Source organism: Urtica dioica, chromosome 1 (genome assembly GCF_054948205.1).
Source record: "Urtica dioica subsp. dioica isolate 48M chromosome 1, U.dioica_male_clone48M_v1_H2, whole genome shotgun sequence".
In the NCBI taxonomy this organism is placed as follows: domain Eukaryota; kingdom Viridiplantae; phylum Streptophyta; class Magnoliopsida; order Rosales; family Urticaceae; genus Urtica; species Urtica dioica.
Window position 1 is genome coordinate 10,349,784 of NC_142756.1, and position 19,835 is coordinate 10,369,618.

The window sequence follows — 19,835 nt, forward strand, 5'->3', positions numbered from 1 at the left end:
TTACCAACCAAATTCGTGCCCTGTACACAGATCACATGACATAAAATTATTCTAAGAAATTTTTACTCCAAGGACAAAATTATTTCCAAGAATAATTTCTTACAAACTTAATCACAGCATCAATAAGATTATTCTAAGAAAAAGAAAAAGAAAAATCGATGTAATATATTTCATATGTAATATTTATATATAATTTCAAAGAGATGCAATGTAGCCAACAAAATAATATGTTCAATATATACCTCTCACAAGATCACATTAATCCCAGATACTTGAATAGTACAGGTAATAATCCTTTGCTCCGAACCCACAAACAAAAAATAGAGCAAGAAAATTGACAAAGCCCCAAAGTGAACTACGTCGAACTCTTCTGAGACCATGAAACAAAGGAAAAACGAGGGTTCGACCAAAATAATCAGAGGATTGCAACAAGATTCAATATTCGTCAATCAAAAAACACTAAGCTATCAAAGAAATCACATCTACCTCGGCCATCATTTTGATTTTATATCATCGAGTTCAATCCAGAGCATATAAAGAAAAAATTACCTCCGGGGACTTTTCCAGAGCATTGCCACTTGGAAGTGCAGACCGCGGCGTCGTAGCCAGAGAGCCTCAAGAGCTTGACAAGAGCGAACCTTATACAGCTGGCGTTGCAGAGCCCGGGCTTCATCACCGCCTGAAGCTCCATCTTCTTCATCGACACTATTAGCGAATTCACAGTCGAGACCAAGTCGTCCTCAAACTGCGCTATCGGATGTTTGGAAAACTACACACCATAAAAACAAAAAGCATTAATCATCCGATTCTAAAACACAGAAAGCTCCAAAATTAGGGCGAAATCGAAAGAAATTAAAGAGAGATTGAATGAGAAAGACTTACCGGAATTTTCTCGGCCAGGTGAGCGAGATCGGAGATACCAGACTCCCTGTCGCTGCTACACCAAAACAAAAAATACATAAGTAACAATCTATGAAAAAGAAAAGAAAAAAAAACAAAAAGAATAATAATACAGGAAAAGAAACATGACAATTACCCATAATAAACGAGAAAAGTGAAGAATAATTTCTGAGATTGCCATTGGTATTGGTAAGCAAAATGAACCTGCCTTTCATTCCGGTCCACTTATTTAGTATCCATCCACCGAGAGAAAAAAAGAATCTTAATCTGTCCCCCCAAAAAAGCAAAACTCTTTTCCGAATTAGTCAAGAAAGCCTGCCGGAATTTCTATACAGTTTCTGTCAAAAGGAAAAAAAAAACAAAAAGCTTCTTTCTAGTACAGATAATGCCTAATTCTCTCGGGCTTCCTTCTCCAGTTATTGTTGCCGATGAGGGGCTTCATCAAAACCCCCTGATCGTTCCCCGTTTTGGAGCGAAGCAGCGACTGAAGCCTCTTCAAATGGCCGTGGCACTGCTTGTGGCCAAAAGGGTTAGCTCGGGCAACGAAGACGTCCTCGTCCGGGCACATCACTCTTTGGTACGGCGACTGTCATTTGGCTTGCAGATACGCGAGAGACCTCCATGGCGGGAGAGGCATCGAGTTCTGCTTCAGAGAGAATCGGGCTGCCTCGGCCATCACTTGGAGGTACAGGCTCAGCCTCACCGACAAACCCACAAACACCACCGGCAGAGAATTCAGAATCCTGTCGTACGAATCGACCGCTCGGGCGATCTCGAAATGGCTCGTGAAGTCTATATCGATGAGGAAGCGATCCGAATTTCCAGCGTTGGAGTTCTTCGCCAAATTTGGGGCTTTTCACATCGTGGTGGGTTTAGCTGTGGTCGGATGAATTTGGGGGTGCTGGAATTTCTATGTTTTAGCAGTGGTGGTGGTCTGGTGAATTTGGGTTAATTTATCGGTGGTGGTTGTCTGGTGGCTGTGGTGGAACGCATCGCGGTGGTGGAGCAGTGGTAGTGATGGTCGTGGATTTGGCGGTGGTCGTGGATTTAGAGTGGCGATTTTTAAGGGAGAGAGAGGGAGTCGGCGAAAAAAAATAATGGGTTTAGAGTGATGGTCGTGGGTTTAGAGTGATGGTCGTGGATTTAGAGTGATGGTCGTGGATTTTTAAGGTAGTGATGGTCGTGGATTTGACGGTGGTCGTGGATTTAGAGTGGCGATTTGGCGGTGGTCGTGGATTTAGAGTGGCGATTTGAAGTATGTCTCCGAGTAATATTTGAGGAAGATAGTAAAAGAGTTGTGTGCGTGTGAATATTAGTGTATTTCCAATACTTAGTCATTTTTACTTTATTTTCATATTGGTGGGAATATGAAAATTTTCAATACTTAATCTAGTTTGTGAGTGGGAAATTTCCCTCCCACACTCAAATAGTAAAATTTTGTTAATTTTTTATATTTTAAGTATTATAACTCCTTCTTTACCTTTGACTGTAGTGTAAATGTGCCAAAATTTTGTGGGAAATTTCCCTCCATTTAAAAATGGTGAAATTTTGATCATTTTTAATTTTTTGAGTATTACCACTACTTTTTTATATTAGCTGTAGAGAAAAATAGACCATTATCTACAACTTAATATTCGACTGGAGTCTAATATAGACCTAAAAAAAGGTGACCGTAGTCTATATTCAAAGACTCCATTAAAAGGCTAAACTGGAGTTAAAAAAAAAACTGTAGTTGTATCCCATATTTCTGATAGTGTCCGAGTAGTTTTCTAATTGTTTGCCTTTTTGACGCTTATCGTCTCTAAATTTTTAATGATGATAGCATTTAAAATAACTTCTTCATAAAAGGTAATCTAGCAACGTAGTCAATTTTAAACATGATTTTCAGGATGTAGCAAACGTTTGATAAATTTTGTAATCTAGTCATTTACAGAAATAAACTGTTAGAAAATATCGGAAATATACTTATGTAACATAAATAATAGAAATCAACTATTAGCTAACATTTCAGCCAGGCAAAAGTTATTGCGTGTAAAATAAACGAAAATTAATTGAAATTAATCCAAGAAAACAACCAACGACTAGCCAACGTTTCAGTCAACCAAAACTTATCGCGTGTAAAATAAACAAAAATTAACTGAAATTAACCTAAGAAAACTTGCCTTACATTATGGATTACGCAGATTTGAATGCCCTTTTCAAATCACCTAATTAACCTATAAAAAAGAAATAAAATATTATGAAATATTAAAAGTTGACGCGTATTTTTTTTTAAAGAAATAAGTTGACGTGTATTTATCGCATTATTTGGCCGATCACAACGTTGACTACATGTTGATGTTAACCGATTTTAATAAAACCACGTCATCATTCGTGGCTAAATTTGAAACTTAAGTTAATCGTTGGCTAGATTGCAATACCAACGTCTCAAGTGACTTTAATCCGACTAATTTTTCTTTAAGAGATTTGATCTTATAAACCAAGCTCTTATCGCCAAACTGGGTTGGTTCCTTGCCTCTAATCACCAAGGCCTTTGGGCCTCAAGCTTACGAAAAAAAAGTATTGCCGACCGGTTGATGGGAAGAACTGGACAACTCTCGGGTTCTCGCGACTGATTCGGATTTGGGGTAAAACTGGACAAGAACTTGTCCGGACCGATGAAGCTGAGAAACTATCGAAGGACTGCCGTTTATGAACGGTGCATCCTAGGTCAGATCAGCTTACTCTCGCTCCTGAGACACAGCGAGCCGCTGTGGACGAGAATCTGGAAGTTGGATCTTTCGGAGAAGATCAAGCTGCTCTTGTGGAGAATTGCTAGTAACTGGCTACCGACCAGACCAAAGATGAACAGATTCGTTAGCTTCATTCTTTGCGATGGTGCGACCGAGATTCGAATTCGATGTCCGGCAAAGACTCGGTGGAGACAAGCTGACAATGTTTATTTAGTGACACTCTCTTTAAGAAAAACCAGGCCTTGTCGTCCTGTTCCCAGACCATGGCTCGTCTCACTGGATCAAAAGACAAGAAGGCTGGTCTAGAGTTTATCCTCAATTTATAGCGTAACAACAAAGAAATCATTGCCCTATTTAGAGTCAGTCTCAGCTTTCTCTCTTGAGCTTTCTCTCATGAGGTTGGTCTGAGTTTTTCGCCACGTTTTCTTCTTCTCCTCTGAGAATGGAAGACCTGTGCGATAAGTGGTCGGAGTTGGGCATCGAAGAGGAGGAGGAAGGGGATGTCATGATCTTTGACGAGGAAGAACTGGTGAGCTCTGCGGCTGACCACTCCGACTGTTTCTTGGGGAGGGTGCTGAGGAAGAAAAGCTTCAACAAAAGTGCTCTGAAATCTGTCATGGCGAGTATTTGGAGAACGTCCGAGAAACTTGAGATTAGCGATCACGAGGAGGGTATCTTTTGCTTTCGGTTTGAGAAAGCTTCTGATAAAGCTAGGGTCTGGGATTCGGGACCATGGACTTTTGACAAGTCCCTCCTGGTCTTGAGTGACCCGGCGATTGAGAAGAATAGTGGAGATGAATTCCGATTCGTGGAATTCTGGGTTCAGCTTCACGGGATACCCTTCAAGTACCGCTCGGTACGGATGGGAGAGCTGATCGGAGGAAAGATTGGAAGGGTCGTCAAGGTCGAGAAGAGCAGGGAGGGTCGGGTGTGTGGCGAGTTCATCCGGAATCGCATTGCCATTGACATCGGGATGCCACTGATGAAGGGTGTTTTCATCAAACTCGGAGTGGAGGAGGGGAAGTCCTGGGTGACTTTCCGATTCGAGAAACTCGGCGACTTCTGCTTCGCCTGTGGTCGCCTTGGCCATGGAGAGTCGGAGTGTCTCGACAAAGACGACATCCCAAACAGGGGTGGTAAGGGTACGTTTGGAGGTTGGATGATGGGAGAGACACCACATAAAACCAGCACCAACACCTGGAGGTTCAACGGGACTAAGTCATACCAGGAGGAGGGCTGGGCCGGCCCTGAACCGAGCTCTGCGAGGAAAAATCGTGACTCGGCCAAAGACAAGCCTGGAGAGAGGCAAACCCGGGTCGATGAAGAGGAGAAAGGTGAGCAGCAGACGCGGGGTAAGGACAGCGGGCCGGAGAGGGGTGATTCTGGCAGAGGCCTCAGGCCGACGGAGAAAGACTCGCCGACGGAGGCGACAGTAACTGGTGGAGACCCCAGGCCGAAGAAGAATGGTTCGTCACCAGAGGTGGGCGAACCGGGCAGAGGACCCAGACCGGAGAAGAAAGATCCGCCGCCGAAGGTTGGAAAAACTGGCGGAGGACCAGGGCTGAAGACGAGAGATACGCCGCTGGAGGAGACCGAGGGCAACCAGAGTAAGAATCCGGGCATGGCATCGGGGATGGAGGGCTCGCCGTCTCCTATGGAATCGGAGGCCAAACCACCCAGATCCGAGACGACAGTTGGCGCCGAGCCACCGACGACTGATGGGCGCCACGTCACTCCAGGCCCGACGAAGAATCTGCACAAAGTTCGCCGATTTCCCGCGAAGAACAGAGTCAAAGCCTCGGACCCCGGGAAGCATGGCCTATTTGGGTTAGGTTTTTCTGACCAGAGGCGAAAGGATGAGGCAGGGATTTCCTTTGTGGGAGGGAATAGTGGCAACGGCTCCATGGAGCAGGTGAAGCTTTCTGGAAAAGAGAAGGAGTCAGGTTTTCCCGAGATTTTGGGAAGAAGCAACGTGTTTCAAGGCTTTGGAGTGAGTATTAGCAAAAAAATGGGACCCACTTCTACTTTGGCTGAGGCACTACAACAAATACGACAATTACCGACGATTTTTTTCGTCGGTAATAACCCCATAATCGTCGCTAAATCTATTTAGCGACGATTTTAGCGACGATTATTATCGTCGCTAAATGTCCGTGCCTAAATATATTTAGCGACGATTGATTCGTCGCTAAATATTTACCGACGATATTAGCGACGATAATGTTGTCCCTAAATGTCGTGACGAGAAATTTTTTTACATTTTGAAACAGGTAATTAGCGACGACTTTGTCGTCGCTAATTCACGCGCGAAAATTTCCCGCGGGAATTAGCTGTCGTCGCTAATTACTTATGTGTAATAATAAAGTCGTCGCTAATTATAATTTTATTTTTTATTTTTTTTCGTCATTAATTATTTATTTTTTTTATGGTTTTTTGTTTATGAAATTCTAAAATGAAAAATCAAATAAAAACTAAATTATATTATCCAAATCAAGAAATATATAAAATCCGTTCACGTACGTTTTCGGTTATCTAGAAATATGTAAATAATAATCTACTATACACAAAATATCTAATAAAACACTAGTCGCGACGTTTGCTCTGTCGTCCCGCCGCTCGTTTTCCCCCTCCTCGACGTGAAACGCTCTTTTGCTGGCGCTGAAGTTCTGCAGGCTGCGGCGTCGGAGTAGACTGACTTGGTCCGCCGGGCGTCGTCTGCTGGCTGGCGTCGGGAGTCCTCTGCTGGCCGCTCGTCGGAGTGTGGAAGCCGGGCGTCGGAGTGTGAACGCCGGCCGTCGGAGTCTGCTGGCTGTGGGATGACGGGGCCTGCTGCGAACTCTGCGAAAATTGGGACATGAACGAGCTAAGGTTCAGGCCGGGCACCTGACTCTGTATTGTCTCGGCGAACGCGGCGAGGGTCGATGTCAACACCTCCTGCGAGATATATTCTGGATGCGACGTCCCAGCCTCTGAACTACCGTAGACTTCGGCGACTTCAGCCGCCATCTGTGCTCCCTGTGGCACCAAACGTTCGACGCCGGTCAAGTGATCAGACCGCGAACCCATAATATCGCGGATCACCTGCTGCTCTAGGACGGAAATATCGACGTCCGCTCGTTGTTGCTCAGCCTCCGCTCGCAACGTGTTGAATCTATCGACCAGTCGATCATGATATAATTAACTAGTTAGTATCTATTAATCGAAAAATAAGAAAAATAAATGTAAACTTACATAACGTGCGGAGGCTTCAGGAGTCAGCCACTCGGACTTGTCGGACTGATGTTGGCGCTTGTAGTTCGCAAAAAAGCTCTCGAAAGCGCCTGTCTCGGCGCTTTTCTGCATGTAAACAAAACTTCAAGTGTTAGATAATTTTAACGATTTGATGTATCATATAAACATAAAACTTACGTTCTTCATGCTGTGGGTCGAGAACCCAATCGTCCCCTGTCGAGTCTTCGTCTTCTTTTTCGCGCGATTCGCCTTATTCTTCGCTTGTATAGCCTGTTGTAATATAAGTAAACGTACACGTAAATAACAAATCGTTTAATAAACATTCGATTAACGTAAATGATTCGATATTACCTTAAATTCATCGCTCGTATATCGTTGTATCAGCGTCTCCCATTCGGTGTCGAGCTTAACGGTCTTCGGTTTTAGCGACCGCGCCACCTGTACGCTGCTCTTGCAGTCGATGTCGAACCAAGACCGCAATGTATGCCTCCAATCGCGAAGACGAGTCTTCGCGTCTCGAATGATTGCCGCATCAACAATCGCCTTCTTCTTCCCGGTTGCATCACCATCGACTCGAATGTCGTACTTGTCTCGAATCGCTGCTCGGATCTCGGCCTCCTTCGCCGGCCCCACGTTCGTAGTCGTCCACCTTGGGACCGTAGGCGAGATCTTGTCTCGGACGACCAACCCGAGCGTGTTCGCGAACGTCGCGAGATCCGGATCCATCTTGCGCTCTGGCTGCAAGAACGACTGAAACTCCTCGTTATAAATAACGACTTCCTTCACCCCGGGGCGCCGTGCACGCTCATAACGAAGCCCGACCGTCGGCCCACGCACGGCCGGTTCGATATGCTCGTCTTCTTCTTCGACGCCATCACGTACGGGCGCCGACTGGCAATAATTCGGGAGACGGGCTAAGAAGTCATCCCCGCCTCCGCTGCCTCCAGCTCCTGTAGCCGCAGCCATCTGAAATTCAAAACAAAATTTATTTAGTTATGCATTCGTAATGATTTAAATAAGTTAATTTAGTAAGTAAATGAAAAACGTTATATACTATCAATCATCGTCGTCTGACAAATCATCTTCTTCCATCAAATCTTCGTCCTCAGTTTCTTCGTCATCGATAAACTCTTCTTCTTCAATATTTTCCAACAAGTTCACTGCGTCGTTGCTCACGGGCTCTGGTATCGCAGACTGATGACGCGTTGACAATGAATCTAAATCTAACGGTTCTACTGACAACTGAACTGAAGACGAAGATTGACCAAGAATGAGGTCAATATCAGGAAGATCCCACACATTTCGATGATTACACTCTTCGACGATTCGCCAATCAGGACCATTCAAGATATCTTCCAAGTAGAAAACTTGTTTCGCTTGAGTTGCCAAAATAAATGGCTCGTCTTTGTACCATTCTTTTGCCACATACACGCTTGTCAAGTTATTGTCGTTGCGTGTCCTTTTCCTCGGATCTTGGTCACCGAACCAACGACATTGAAATAAGACGACGCGACAATTGTTCTGATACGTCAAGACAATGACGTTTTTTACTTGACCGTAGAAGTCGTGACCTCCTTCACTTGGTACACATACCCCGCTATTCTGAGTCGTTCTTCTGCTATCACGTTGACGGGAGATAAATTTAACTCCGTTCACTACACAACACGGATACGTCTATGGTGCGAAATGTGGTCCCAATGCCAATGCATATAATTCGGAGGTAACGGATAATCCGTCTTGGCTCATGCGAAATACCTACATACAACCATTAACGAGTCGGTTATTAGTTATCTCATATTCTTTGAGTTTAATAGTCAAATACCTTTTCCCAAAACCACTTTGGGAACTCAAGTCGATGCGCTTCTTCAACATCTGGCCGACCTTCTAATTCCATGAGATCTATGTGTTCACTGAAATAAAATTCATGTTCATTTAATACATCACTTCGTATAAATATAATTCAAGTTCATTTATTTCACTCATTTACCCCATGAAATCGTCAATTTGGGGACAATTTCGTAAAATGTACCACTCAGCGAGCAATCGTATATTCTCATCTAAGCGTATCGTGGTCATCTTCCCGTAAGGCCGACAACTTGATGACTGAAACACCGATAACTCCCGCTCGACACCTTCGAAGTTAGACGCGACGTCTGTTCGTTGGAGCATGTTGAAACGATTCTCAACGCCTTCTAGATACCTTGAGCAGAATGTCAATGCTTCATCTACAACATAGGCTTCGGCAATTGAACCCTCTGGTCTAGCTCGATTACGCACAAAGTTCTTGAGCGTTCCAAGGTATCTCTCAAATGGATACATCCACCGCATATGAACTGGACCTCCGTTAATTTCCTCCTCCGGTAGATGCATTACCAAATGAACCATGATTGTGAAGAAATCAGGCGGGAAAATTCGTTCCAACTTACACAATATAAGCTTCACATCCTCTTGCGCCTTCTCAATGTCTGAAATTACCAGCGTTCTAGAGCAAATAAGTCTGAAGAAGTTGCAGAGCTCTATTATGGCATCTCGAATTGTTCGATCCAGAAAAGGACGAATAGCAGGAGCCAATAGGCGCTGCATAATCACGTGACAATCGTGAGACTTCAAACCCATCAACCTCCCATCCGCGGTAACATTCTTCTTCAAATTCCCCGCAAAACCATCTGGAAATCTGACAGATCTCAAGAACTCAGTAAACCGCTTCCGTTCTGAAGGTGTCAGAGTGTATGACGAAGGCTTATGACCGGGTTGAGTGGTCTTACCTGGAGGCGGTGATGCTGAGGCTCGGATACTCGGCTGTTTGGGTGGAAAAAGTAATGAGATGTGTCTCTTCTGTTCGTTTTGCCTTCAACGTTAATGGAACGACTCGGGGACATGTTATTCCACCGAGAGGTCTCCGCCAGGGCGATCCGCTTTCTCGCTTCCTCTTCATTTTCTGCTCAGAGGGTCTCTCGGGTCTCTTCAGAGCGAGAGAGCAGGCAGGATCTATTAGTGGGGTCCGTTTCGGAGACCTTCGCATTTGTCGCCTCCTGTTTGCGGATGATAGCTTGATGTTCTTTAAGGCATGCCCTGAGGAGTGCGAGGTCGTGACTGAGACCTTCTGAGTCTACTCTGTGGCTTCGGGTCAGATGGTTAACTTCCAAAAATCGGATGTCTGTTTTGGCAAAGACGTTGGGTCGGTAGAGGATGAGGAGTTCCTTGCCCAGATCCTAGGAGTTCGGAGGACGGACTGTCACAAACGTTACTTAGGCCTCCCTGCGTTCTCGGGACGGAAAAAGAAAGAGCTCTTCGATTATGTGAAAGAACGCATCTGGGAGAAGATTAAGGGGTGGAACGGTCTTTTCTTCTCTCAGGCTGGTAGAGAGGTGCTTATTAAGTCTATCCTTCAGGCTATCCCGTGCTATGTGGCCTCTTGCCTTAAGCTCCCGAAGACGCTGATCTCGGATATTCACTCAGCTATAGCTAAGTTCTGGTGGGGAAACTGCAACGGGGCTAATAACACTACTACAAACAGTGGATTCCACAACGGTACAGTACCGTTGTGGAATGATTCCACAACGGTTCTGTACCGTTGTGGAATCCTCCGCTGTGTAATGATTCCACAACGGTACTCGTACCGTTGTGGAATCTTAGGGATTCCACAACGGTACAGTACCGTTGTGGAATCTTAGGGATTCCACAACGGTACAGTACCGTTGTGGAAAAATTTAACAGATTTAAACATCTCGCCGCGGCAACGTGTATAGTTCGCCGCGGCGAATCTTTCCACAACGGTACAATTGTACCGTTGTGGAAAGATTCGCCGCGGCGAACTGTACACGTAGCCGCGGCGAAATTGTACCTGAGAGCTTATTTTGTAGTTTTCTAATTAAAAAACCTGAAATGAAATTATATATTCAAAACAAAATATTCATAACATCCAAAACCAAATATATATAAAAAAAAACATCCAAAACAAATATCTATATCATCCAAAATCAAACTAATATTCACATTCAATAAAAGTTTGTACATAAAATACCCACTCTTCTCGAACTTTTTTTAAGTTATCCGGTGTATATGACTTCTTCAATTGTACGTAAACTTTGATTGACTGTTACTTCGGGCTCCTTGGTTGTCAAGCTTGAAATCCGAAAAAAAAATCCTTATACGCACAACAACAAAAAACATTATAAAACAAATATTCGTGTAAATTCAATACTTCAAATAACATGTAATTAATTTACCTTTTTATCAACTTCCTTGGTTGTAGTAGACATAATCTATGAAAAAATAAAATTAAATATAATCTCAATTCAAACCAATTTCAACACAAACTCAAAACGAAATTCAATTTCAATTCAAACTAATTCCGACATAAACTTAAACCGAAATTCAATTTCAATTCAAAACAATTCCAACACAAACTAAAACCGAAATTCAATATAATATTCTAACTCAATTCCAACTCAAACTCAAGGTAATCAAATATTCTAACTCAAATCCAACATAAACTCAAACCAAAATTCAATTCCACACTCATTTTCTACATAAATATCAAATTCAATATTCAATATCTACATAATTTAGACACAAATAAACAATTCTAACCTAATTTCAACATAAAAATACAAATTTAATAAAAAAAATACTTACCCGGAGTGAAGACGACGAGCATGGGGCGTGGTGAGTCAATGAAGTTGTCGGAGATGTGGGTTGTGGTCGGAGGCAAGGTTTTTGTTATTGTCTACTACAACAACAAAAAACATTAGAAAATAAATATTCGTGTAGATGAAATACTTCAAATAACATGTAATTAATTTACCTTTTTATCCACTTCCTTGGTTGTAGTAGATATAATCTATGAAAAAACAAAATTAAACATAATCTCAATTCAAACCAATTCCAATACAAACTCAAACCGAAATTCAATTTCAATTCAAACTAATTCCGACATAAACTTAAACCGAAATTCAATTTCGATTCAAAACAATTCCAACACAAACTAAAACCGAAATTCAATCTAATATTCTAACTCAATTCCAACTCAAACTCAAGGTAATCAAATATTCTAACTCAAATCCAACATAAACTCAAACCAAAATTCAATTCCACACTCATTTTCTACATAAATATCAAATTCAATTATTCAATATCTATATAATTTAGACACAAATAAACAATTCTAACCTAATTTCAACATAAAAATACAAATTAAATAAAAAATACTTACCCGGAGTGAAGACGACGAGCATGGGGCGTGGTGAGTCAATGAAGTTGTCGGAGATGTGGGTTGTGGTCGGATGCATGGTTTGTGGGTTTGTGTGGGGGTGGGTCGGAATGTTTGGTGGGTTTGTGAAGAGTGGGTTTGGTGGGTTTGGAAGAAGGAGAGGCGGAGAAGAAGAAGGAGGGCGGAGAAGAAGAAGGGGGCGGAGAAGAAAATGAGGACGGGGGAGAAGAAATGGGCGGAGAAGAAAAAGGAGGGCGGGGAAGAAGAAGAAGGGCGGAGAAGAAAGAGAGGGTTGCGGGGAAGAAGAAGGGCGGGGAAGAAAAAAAGGTGAGAAGAAGAGAAGGTTGGAGGAAGAAGAGAGAAGGGCGGAGAAGAAGAAGAGAGAAGAGAGAGAGAGAGGGCGGCGACGGTGGCGGAGGAAGAAGGAGGGGCGGCGAGTGGGCGTGGGTTGGAGAGAGAGAGAGAGATAGTGGGTTTTGGTCGGGGAGAGAGAAAGAGAAGAAGAAGAGAATGAAATTTCTGAAATTTTTGAAAAAAAAAATCGAGCGGGAAGTTTTTAAGTTCCAGTCTGCGACATTTCGCCGCGGCCAAATATATACGTGGCCGCGGCGAAATGTTTCCACAACGGGTTATTGTACCGTTGTGGAAACATTTCGCCGCGGCCAAGGCTTAAGCTCGCCGCGGCGAAATGTTTGGTTTTACAGATCTCCCACAACGGTACATTGTACCGTTGTGGAAGAGTTTGGCCGCGGCGAGTTGATGCCTTGGCCGCGGCGAGATCCAACAATGGGTCACTGTACCGTTGTGGAATGTCCGGGATTCCACAACGGTACCATAGTACCGTTGTGGAAGCATAAAGATTCCACAACGGTACAGTTGTACCGTTGTGGAATCCCGGACATTCCACAACGGTACAACTGTACCGTTGTGGAATCCCGGACATTCCACAACGGTACAACTGTACCGTTGTGGAAGCATATAGATTCCACAACGGTACTGTGTTCCGTTGTGGAATATCCGTTGTGTAATCCAACATTTGTAGTAGTGTAAGACTCACTGGTGTGCGTGGGAGGTCCTCGTACGGAATAAGCTTGAGGGTGGCATGGGTTTCAGAGACCTGGAAAAGTTTAACCAAGCTTTGATCGCTAAGAACGTGTGGAGATTCCTCAGACGGCCTGACAGTTTGGTGGGCAAGGTCTTCCGCGAGAGTTACTACCTACACGGGGACGTCTTGAGCGGTCACTGTGGGTCGAACAGCTCCTTTATGTGGCGCAACTTAGTTTGGGGAAGGGAGATCATCCTGGCAGGCACGAGATGGAGTATTAGTGATGGCGAGTCGGTCATGGTTATGGGAGATAAGTGGATTCCCAGACCTAGACTCTTTGCCTGGATTGATCCCCTTTGATTCCTCCTGACATGAGAGTTGCGGAACTGATGAGGTATGACGGTAGTTGAGACGAGCCACTTGTTCGTGATATGTTCGGGGAGGAGGACGCTGGGGCGATTCTGAGCATCCCCAGTGGCGGGGAAGGGGTCCCTGATAGACGTCGGTGGCACTTCACAGAGGATGGCGAATACACAGTTAAAAGTGGGTATAGAGTGGCTATGGACTCTATCATGGTGGAAGCCAGCTCGTCTGATCAGACTAGGATGGAGGAATGGTGGAAAAAATTCTGGAAATTAAAGGTCCCTCCTAAGGTGAAACTCTTTACGTGGAGAGTGTGTAAGAATCGAATCCCGACACGCTCTGTTCTCGTCAAGAGGAAGATCATCAACGACGATCGTTGCCCGATCTGCTCGGGGATGGCTGAGACGACTCACCATGCTCTCTGGGGGTGTAAGTGGAATATGAAGATGTGGAAAGAAGCTGGATTTGGTGGGATCCTTCCGCCTCACGGGGAGGGAGATGTCTTTGACACCATTCTCAGAGCGGCGGACTTTCTTGAGGTTAGTAATTTTGAATTCTATATCACTATTATTTGGGAATTATGGAACCACATGAACAACGTCATCTCGGGGAAGAAAGCTTGGAATCAGACGGAGCTCGTTCAGTGGACTGGGTGGTTCCTGGAGGAGTTTAGGGAAGCGAACAAGGGAACCGGTCAGAGTAAGAATAAGAACTCGGCCAAGCCTATGTGGATCCCTCCGGCGCAAGGAACAATCTCGGTGACTGTGGATGCTGCTCTAGATCGGGACCAGGGAGGATTCGGTGTGGGTTGCATTGCTCGTGACCACACCGGAAGGGTGTTAGCCTCGCAAACACTTTCCCAAGTTAGGGGATTTACCCCTCAGCTTGCGGAGGCGTTTGCGGTTCTCCAAGGCGTAGTTCTAGCTCTCAGCATCGGCGGGTCGAGATTAGAGCTTCATTCGGATTGCTCGGAGGTGGTCAAGGCGGTGGCCGGGGGGAAGACCCCCACGACCGAGCTCGTGACGATCTTGCATCACATCGAGAGAGAGGTGAGTAAGTTGACTGAGTTTAAGATCATGTTTATTTCTCGTCTCGGTAATATTGCGGCTCACAACTTAGCTCGTTTTGCGGTTATTCATAGTTCTAACTCGAGATGGATGGGGCTTGTCCCTCCTTGCTCGGAAGAGGCTATTAGAGCCGATGATAGGGAGATCCAATCCCGTACGCCGGGATAGGGCTTTCCCGTTTGGTGTTTTGTTTGGTGGCGTGGTTGTGTTTGTGTTCTTCTTTCTCTTGTAACCACGGTTTTCCTCCGCCATACGTGAGGGTTTTAATGAAATCTCCGTGGCACCGCCCACGTTTCTAAAAAAAAAAGAGTCAAGTCTTACTGATTTTTTTTTGGATGTTAAGTACAGTACTAGAACCTCAAACAAAAGTCACATAGGAAGCCAAATATCTATCTACCACTATTAATTTATTCCCCTCTATTTCTGCTCGGCTAAACAGAGTCTAGTCTGGCTACACTGCAGAAACGAAACGAGAAAACAGAGGAGAAAAGGAAATCGCTACAAATTACGATGATGCCACGACAGCCAGTGACTTAACGATCCAGCCAACCTGGCGGCAAAGACGACCCAAACACTCGGCGAAGCAAAGCCCTCTCTCTCGCCGCCCTTTCGGCCGGAGATGCCAAGCTTCGCCGTTCCGCGGCGTCCTTCTTCGGCCACCTTCTTTCTCGCCGCCGTCAGCAGATCCGACCCCTTTCCGTGGGAGATCTCCTCCGTATCGGCGACGGAAGATCCGCTGCCCCACCACCTGTTCGACGCCATCGAGAGGCCTCCCGACGGAATCCGTGCTTGAATTCATCGGAGCTCGAGAGCGCTTTCGCTATGTTCGCGCTCAGGGCCATCATTGGCCGACCGGGGCTAGGGCCAGGGCTCGCGCTCTGCGGAGACTTCGACATCGTCGTCTTGGCTTCTCCGGTAACGAAGCGGAGCCCTAATTTCAGGGCGGCGATCGATGGAGTTTGAAGGGGTAGAATTGGAAGAGAGGATTAAATTTTGATATATTTATTTTTTTGAAGTACAATGTTTGAGAAAATTAAAGGGGTATGCAAACGCAAGTATTTGTTTGGACGACAGAGAGGATAAACGACAACAACTGTTTAAACGGCAGCGTCAAATGTTTATATTTCAATCTTTAAGAATGGACTTGCATAATTGGGTTTACCGTTTACATAAGAAAGTAATGCCATATTTTTATTTTTATTTTATAGAAGTGTTTTAGAAAAAAAGGGATAATTAGTCTAATAGTCCACTTAAAAAGTAATACAAATTTGTTTTTCTTAAAAAATAATTCACTTGATCTAATATTACACCATATATCTGAAAATACCTCAAACTCAAAGCTCTCTCTCCTCCAAAGCTTGTATAATACCTCAAACTCAAAGCTCTCTCTCATCCAAAGCTTGTTTCTCGTCCATGTAAACGTGAGAAACAAAAAATCTCAACAATGACTGCGTTTGGTTCAGATTAAAAAGCCCTGTTTTTGTTTTTAGAAAAAAACTAAATTACTTTTATCTAGTGTTTGGCAAAACTGTTTTTACAAAAAACTTCAAAAGCGATTTTAGATTTTGTACATGAGATGGAAAAGCTAAGATTCTTAGCTTTTAGAAAAAATGTTTTTAAGTTTGGTATATAAATTACTGTAATATCATCGTACAAAATATTATTCATATATATGTATATAAATAAGCATATTAATAATTATTATTTAATTATTAAGAACGTGTTTATTTTAGTCTTTTTATTATAATATATTTATTTTACCAAACGCTAAATCAGTTTTTGTTACCAGCAATAACTGTTTTATAAACAGTTTACCAAACACCTTGTCAGTTTTTGAAAAAACAGTTTTTTTTTTTTTTTCAAAAACTAAATATAAAAGCAATTTTTTTAAAAACAAAGTTATGCCAAACGGGGCCATTGACAATCTCAGTGCAGAACCTCTTAACGGGACGAAAATACCCATTCATATTCACCTTCACAGTGCTTCTCTTCTGCGTATTCATCTTTCTCTTCACTCTCTCTCTCTCTCTATACCGCGACGCCCGAAGTCACTCTTCTGCGCGATTCCTCCGATGACTAGCTCGTTAGAAACTCCACCGCCAATCTTTCGGCTCCGAGCTTCGAGTGGGAGCTGTGCGAGAGCCGAGTCTCGACGACTGGTTACATCCCCTGTTTGGACAATCCGAAGGCGATCAAGGCCTTGTCGGCGCAGAGGAACATGGAGCATCGCGAGAGGCATATTGTCCTCAACAAAGTCCACGGTGTCTAGTTTCGAATCCTGTGGGGTATACAACTCCGATTCCATGGCCGAAGAGAGTAGGGACATGGTGAGATTTATAGCTCTTCAATAAGGCAACATTGCAGACGAAGTTCGACGAAAGATTGCGAGATTTCACGGCGAGACTGCAGTAAATTAAATTAACTGGAAGATTAAACTGAATTAACTTTTCTCCGATGTCAACTCTTTTCTTTTGTATCTCTCGCATGACCGCAACCACAATAAATTAAATTAACTTCACAGTAAATTAAATTAACTTCGAAATAAATTAAAATAACTAGAAGAGTAAAATTAAATTAACTACATATTAAATCAAATTAATTTCGTAGTAAATTAAATTAAGTGGAAGACTAAATTAAATTAACTCTTCACTGCAAAGAGTATATTGGTACATGTGAAATAATGTAGGCTATTTAATTTCCAGAAACTTAGCCTCGATTAGCAAATGACCATTAAAACTTTCTAGTTATAAATGGAGAGTAGAACCAATTGGGGCCAGATGCTTGGTTACAATTTTGAATCCTTTTGGTTTAGGTTTTTTTTTTTTGAAACGGGTTTAAGCAAGACGAGCCAGCCATCGAAGCAAGAAGGACTTTTATTAAGCAGTTTTTATTATTTTTTTTATTTATTTATAACCCCAATCATACAAGGAGAGAAGCAGGGGAGAAAGAAACGTTTTATTATCTAATCAGTTACGTGTTTAACACGTGAAGTTATCTATTCAAAATTTAATACATGGTAGCAAATATTGTTAGCAATATTAGAATAATATTGATGGAAAAATAAAGACAATTTGCTTGAAATAAAATAAACGTAAATTAATTAATTAAAATACATAAAACCGGCTAAACCTTATAACCGGAAAAACAAAGAGGAGAAAAAGGAAAAGAAAGTCGAGACCCGTTGGACGGCTTCCTTGAAGCTTTTTATCGCCCTCCCACGGATGCTGCAATTCGTGACCGAAAGCCTCTCAAGATACAACGACAACAAAGACAAGCGTAGCACCACCCGGCTTGATTCTCGCCGAACTGGAACCCAAGCGAAACTATCGCCGGACTACAACAAATGACAAGACAATTTTCGGAGGGGGAGAAAGTTGGATCCTTTCAGTGTTTTCGAATGAGAACTCAAGCCTCCTTATGAGAGAAGGAAGACTTCGGTTACAGCCTTAGGCACTAATACTCGACCATTCAATGAGTGTGAGTTGATGGCTGCAGTTACAACCATTCAAACCAACCCTTTTGGTTACAAACCGTACACACTCTCATAAGTGCTCGATTACAAACGTTGCAAAACGTTTCCTTCATTGCATAGTTAATTGTTCGGTTACAACATAAACCGTAGCTTTAATCGTGGTCATTAGTGCTCGGTTACAACATAACCGTAGCAAAACCGTTTTTAGCACCAAAAAAAATAAGCCCGAAACATTCCCAAAACCCGAGACCGTGACTTTCCCAAAACCCGAGACCAAGACTTTCCCGAAGCCCGAGCGCGGCCCGACCGACCGACCGACAGCGGCGGCGCGCGTGTGTGGTGGGCTTGTATCCTTGGTCCTCTATTATTATTGAACCGATGTCTAATGTTTGGCTATCTAAACTACTCACATAGGAGTTTCTTACGCAATGTGGGACTCTCCCATCATATGACCTTTTCCATTTCATATACACATATTAACTGTATCTTTTGGCACACTTTGAGCATCAATTTCTCATTCAATATTATATTGATTTCGACGAATAAATATTCAATCTTATACCCATCGCAACGAGGAATAAGAAAACGTTGGAATTAATCAATTTCGATGAGTGGGCCCCACCAAAATCTTAGCCACAAATCAACCATTCAATTGTAACTAATTACAATATTTCCAAAAAATATATTATAACTATAAATACAAGCTGAGGGACCATCATAAAATGTCAATGCGGGAAAAAAACTGTCAATTTATGTTCTAATCGTGGAAAACTTAGAAGCCCCTGATTAATTCTTGGTAGAAGAGCAAGCACTTCTGGATCTTGGAAACAATAGGAAACCAAGACAAAACGGCAATGGGACCGAAGATCACACTTCCCATCACAAAGTCGCATGCTTTTGCCAGTTCCTTTACCGATTCCCAAACACCAATCCTCGTACTCAATCCTCTGCATACTTGCCCAATCTAGATATACAAGGAAAAAGAAAAACTTAACCCCACGTAGGTTAATATTCAACCTAAAAAACAGCAAAGATATAATAGAGCATAGGAAGAACTTACAAGAACGAACGCCCAGGCCGAGGGTAAGAAAGCAAGAAGGGCAGCAAATACATCTGTCACGGTGAGATCGTACACTAGAAACAGATCAGTCACTACTGCTATTATCGCAAAATACATTATTGCTTTGTATATGTTGTACGCTTTGTACGACTGTCTCTTTGTGAACGCAATCTGAGATGAAAATTTAAGACATAAATTAGCACACATATTTCTAAATTTGAGCTTATTGAGTCGTAAATGTGACTCGTATTTGTACACACCTTTAGAACAAGAAGCGTGAAGACGGTAAATACCCACGAAAGCCCGTAAACCTGCAAGACAGATAAATCAGGAGACAAAAAGGACGAGCTCATCATTGAGTTTTGATCTTTACATCACAGTTTGACGAGGTTCCATCTTTAAATAACTAGAGTAAGCAACATATGATTTCTTGCCGAGTCTTTTCATCGTTTTTTAATAAGAGATGTTAACACGATCCCTTAACATGGTTGGTGCTTGTTGGAGTTATTGAGCTCTAATATCATATTAAGGATTATGGGCTTTAAGAACTCATAACCTTCTATGTTTTGCTATAACACCCTTCATTTGTTCAATGCGTACGTTATCTTAATAAATGATAGACACATGAGCTGTCATAAAAAAAGTACTAACAATTTTGATAAGAGAGAGAGAAGATTTGGTGGCACCCATATAAAAGCAGGTCATGAATTCGAGTAACGATGAATTAAATACGTACCATCAAACCCTTGCTAT

General features: G+C 42.9%; 1 protein-coding gene across 1 annotated transcript in view; it reads right to left on the reverse strand.

Annotated features, from left to right (window-relative positions):
- Nucleotides 1–18,651: 18,651 nt before the first annotated feature.
- The window catches only part of LOC149407135 (callose synthase 7-like), an 80,245-nt gene continuing 79,061 nt past the window's right edge, over nt 18,652–19,835 (reverse strand). The window contains exons 40-42 of the mRNA XM_089611388.1: nt 19,343–19,393; nt 19,083–19,253; nt 18,652–18,986 (exon numbers count right to left, since the gene is read on the reverse strand). Coding sequence (XP_089467514.1) covers nt 18,795–18,986; nt 19,083–19,253; nt 19,343–19,393 — 414 coding nt within the window. The 3' untranslated portion in view covers nt 18,652–18,794. The remainder of the gene's footprint in view (nt 18,987–19,082; nt 19,254–19,342; nt 19,394–19,835) is intronic.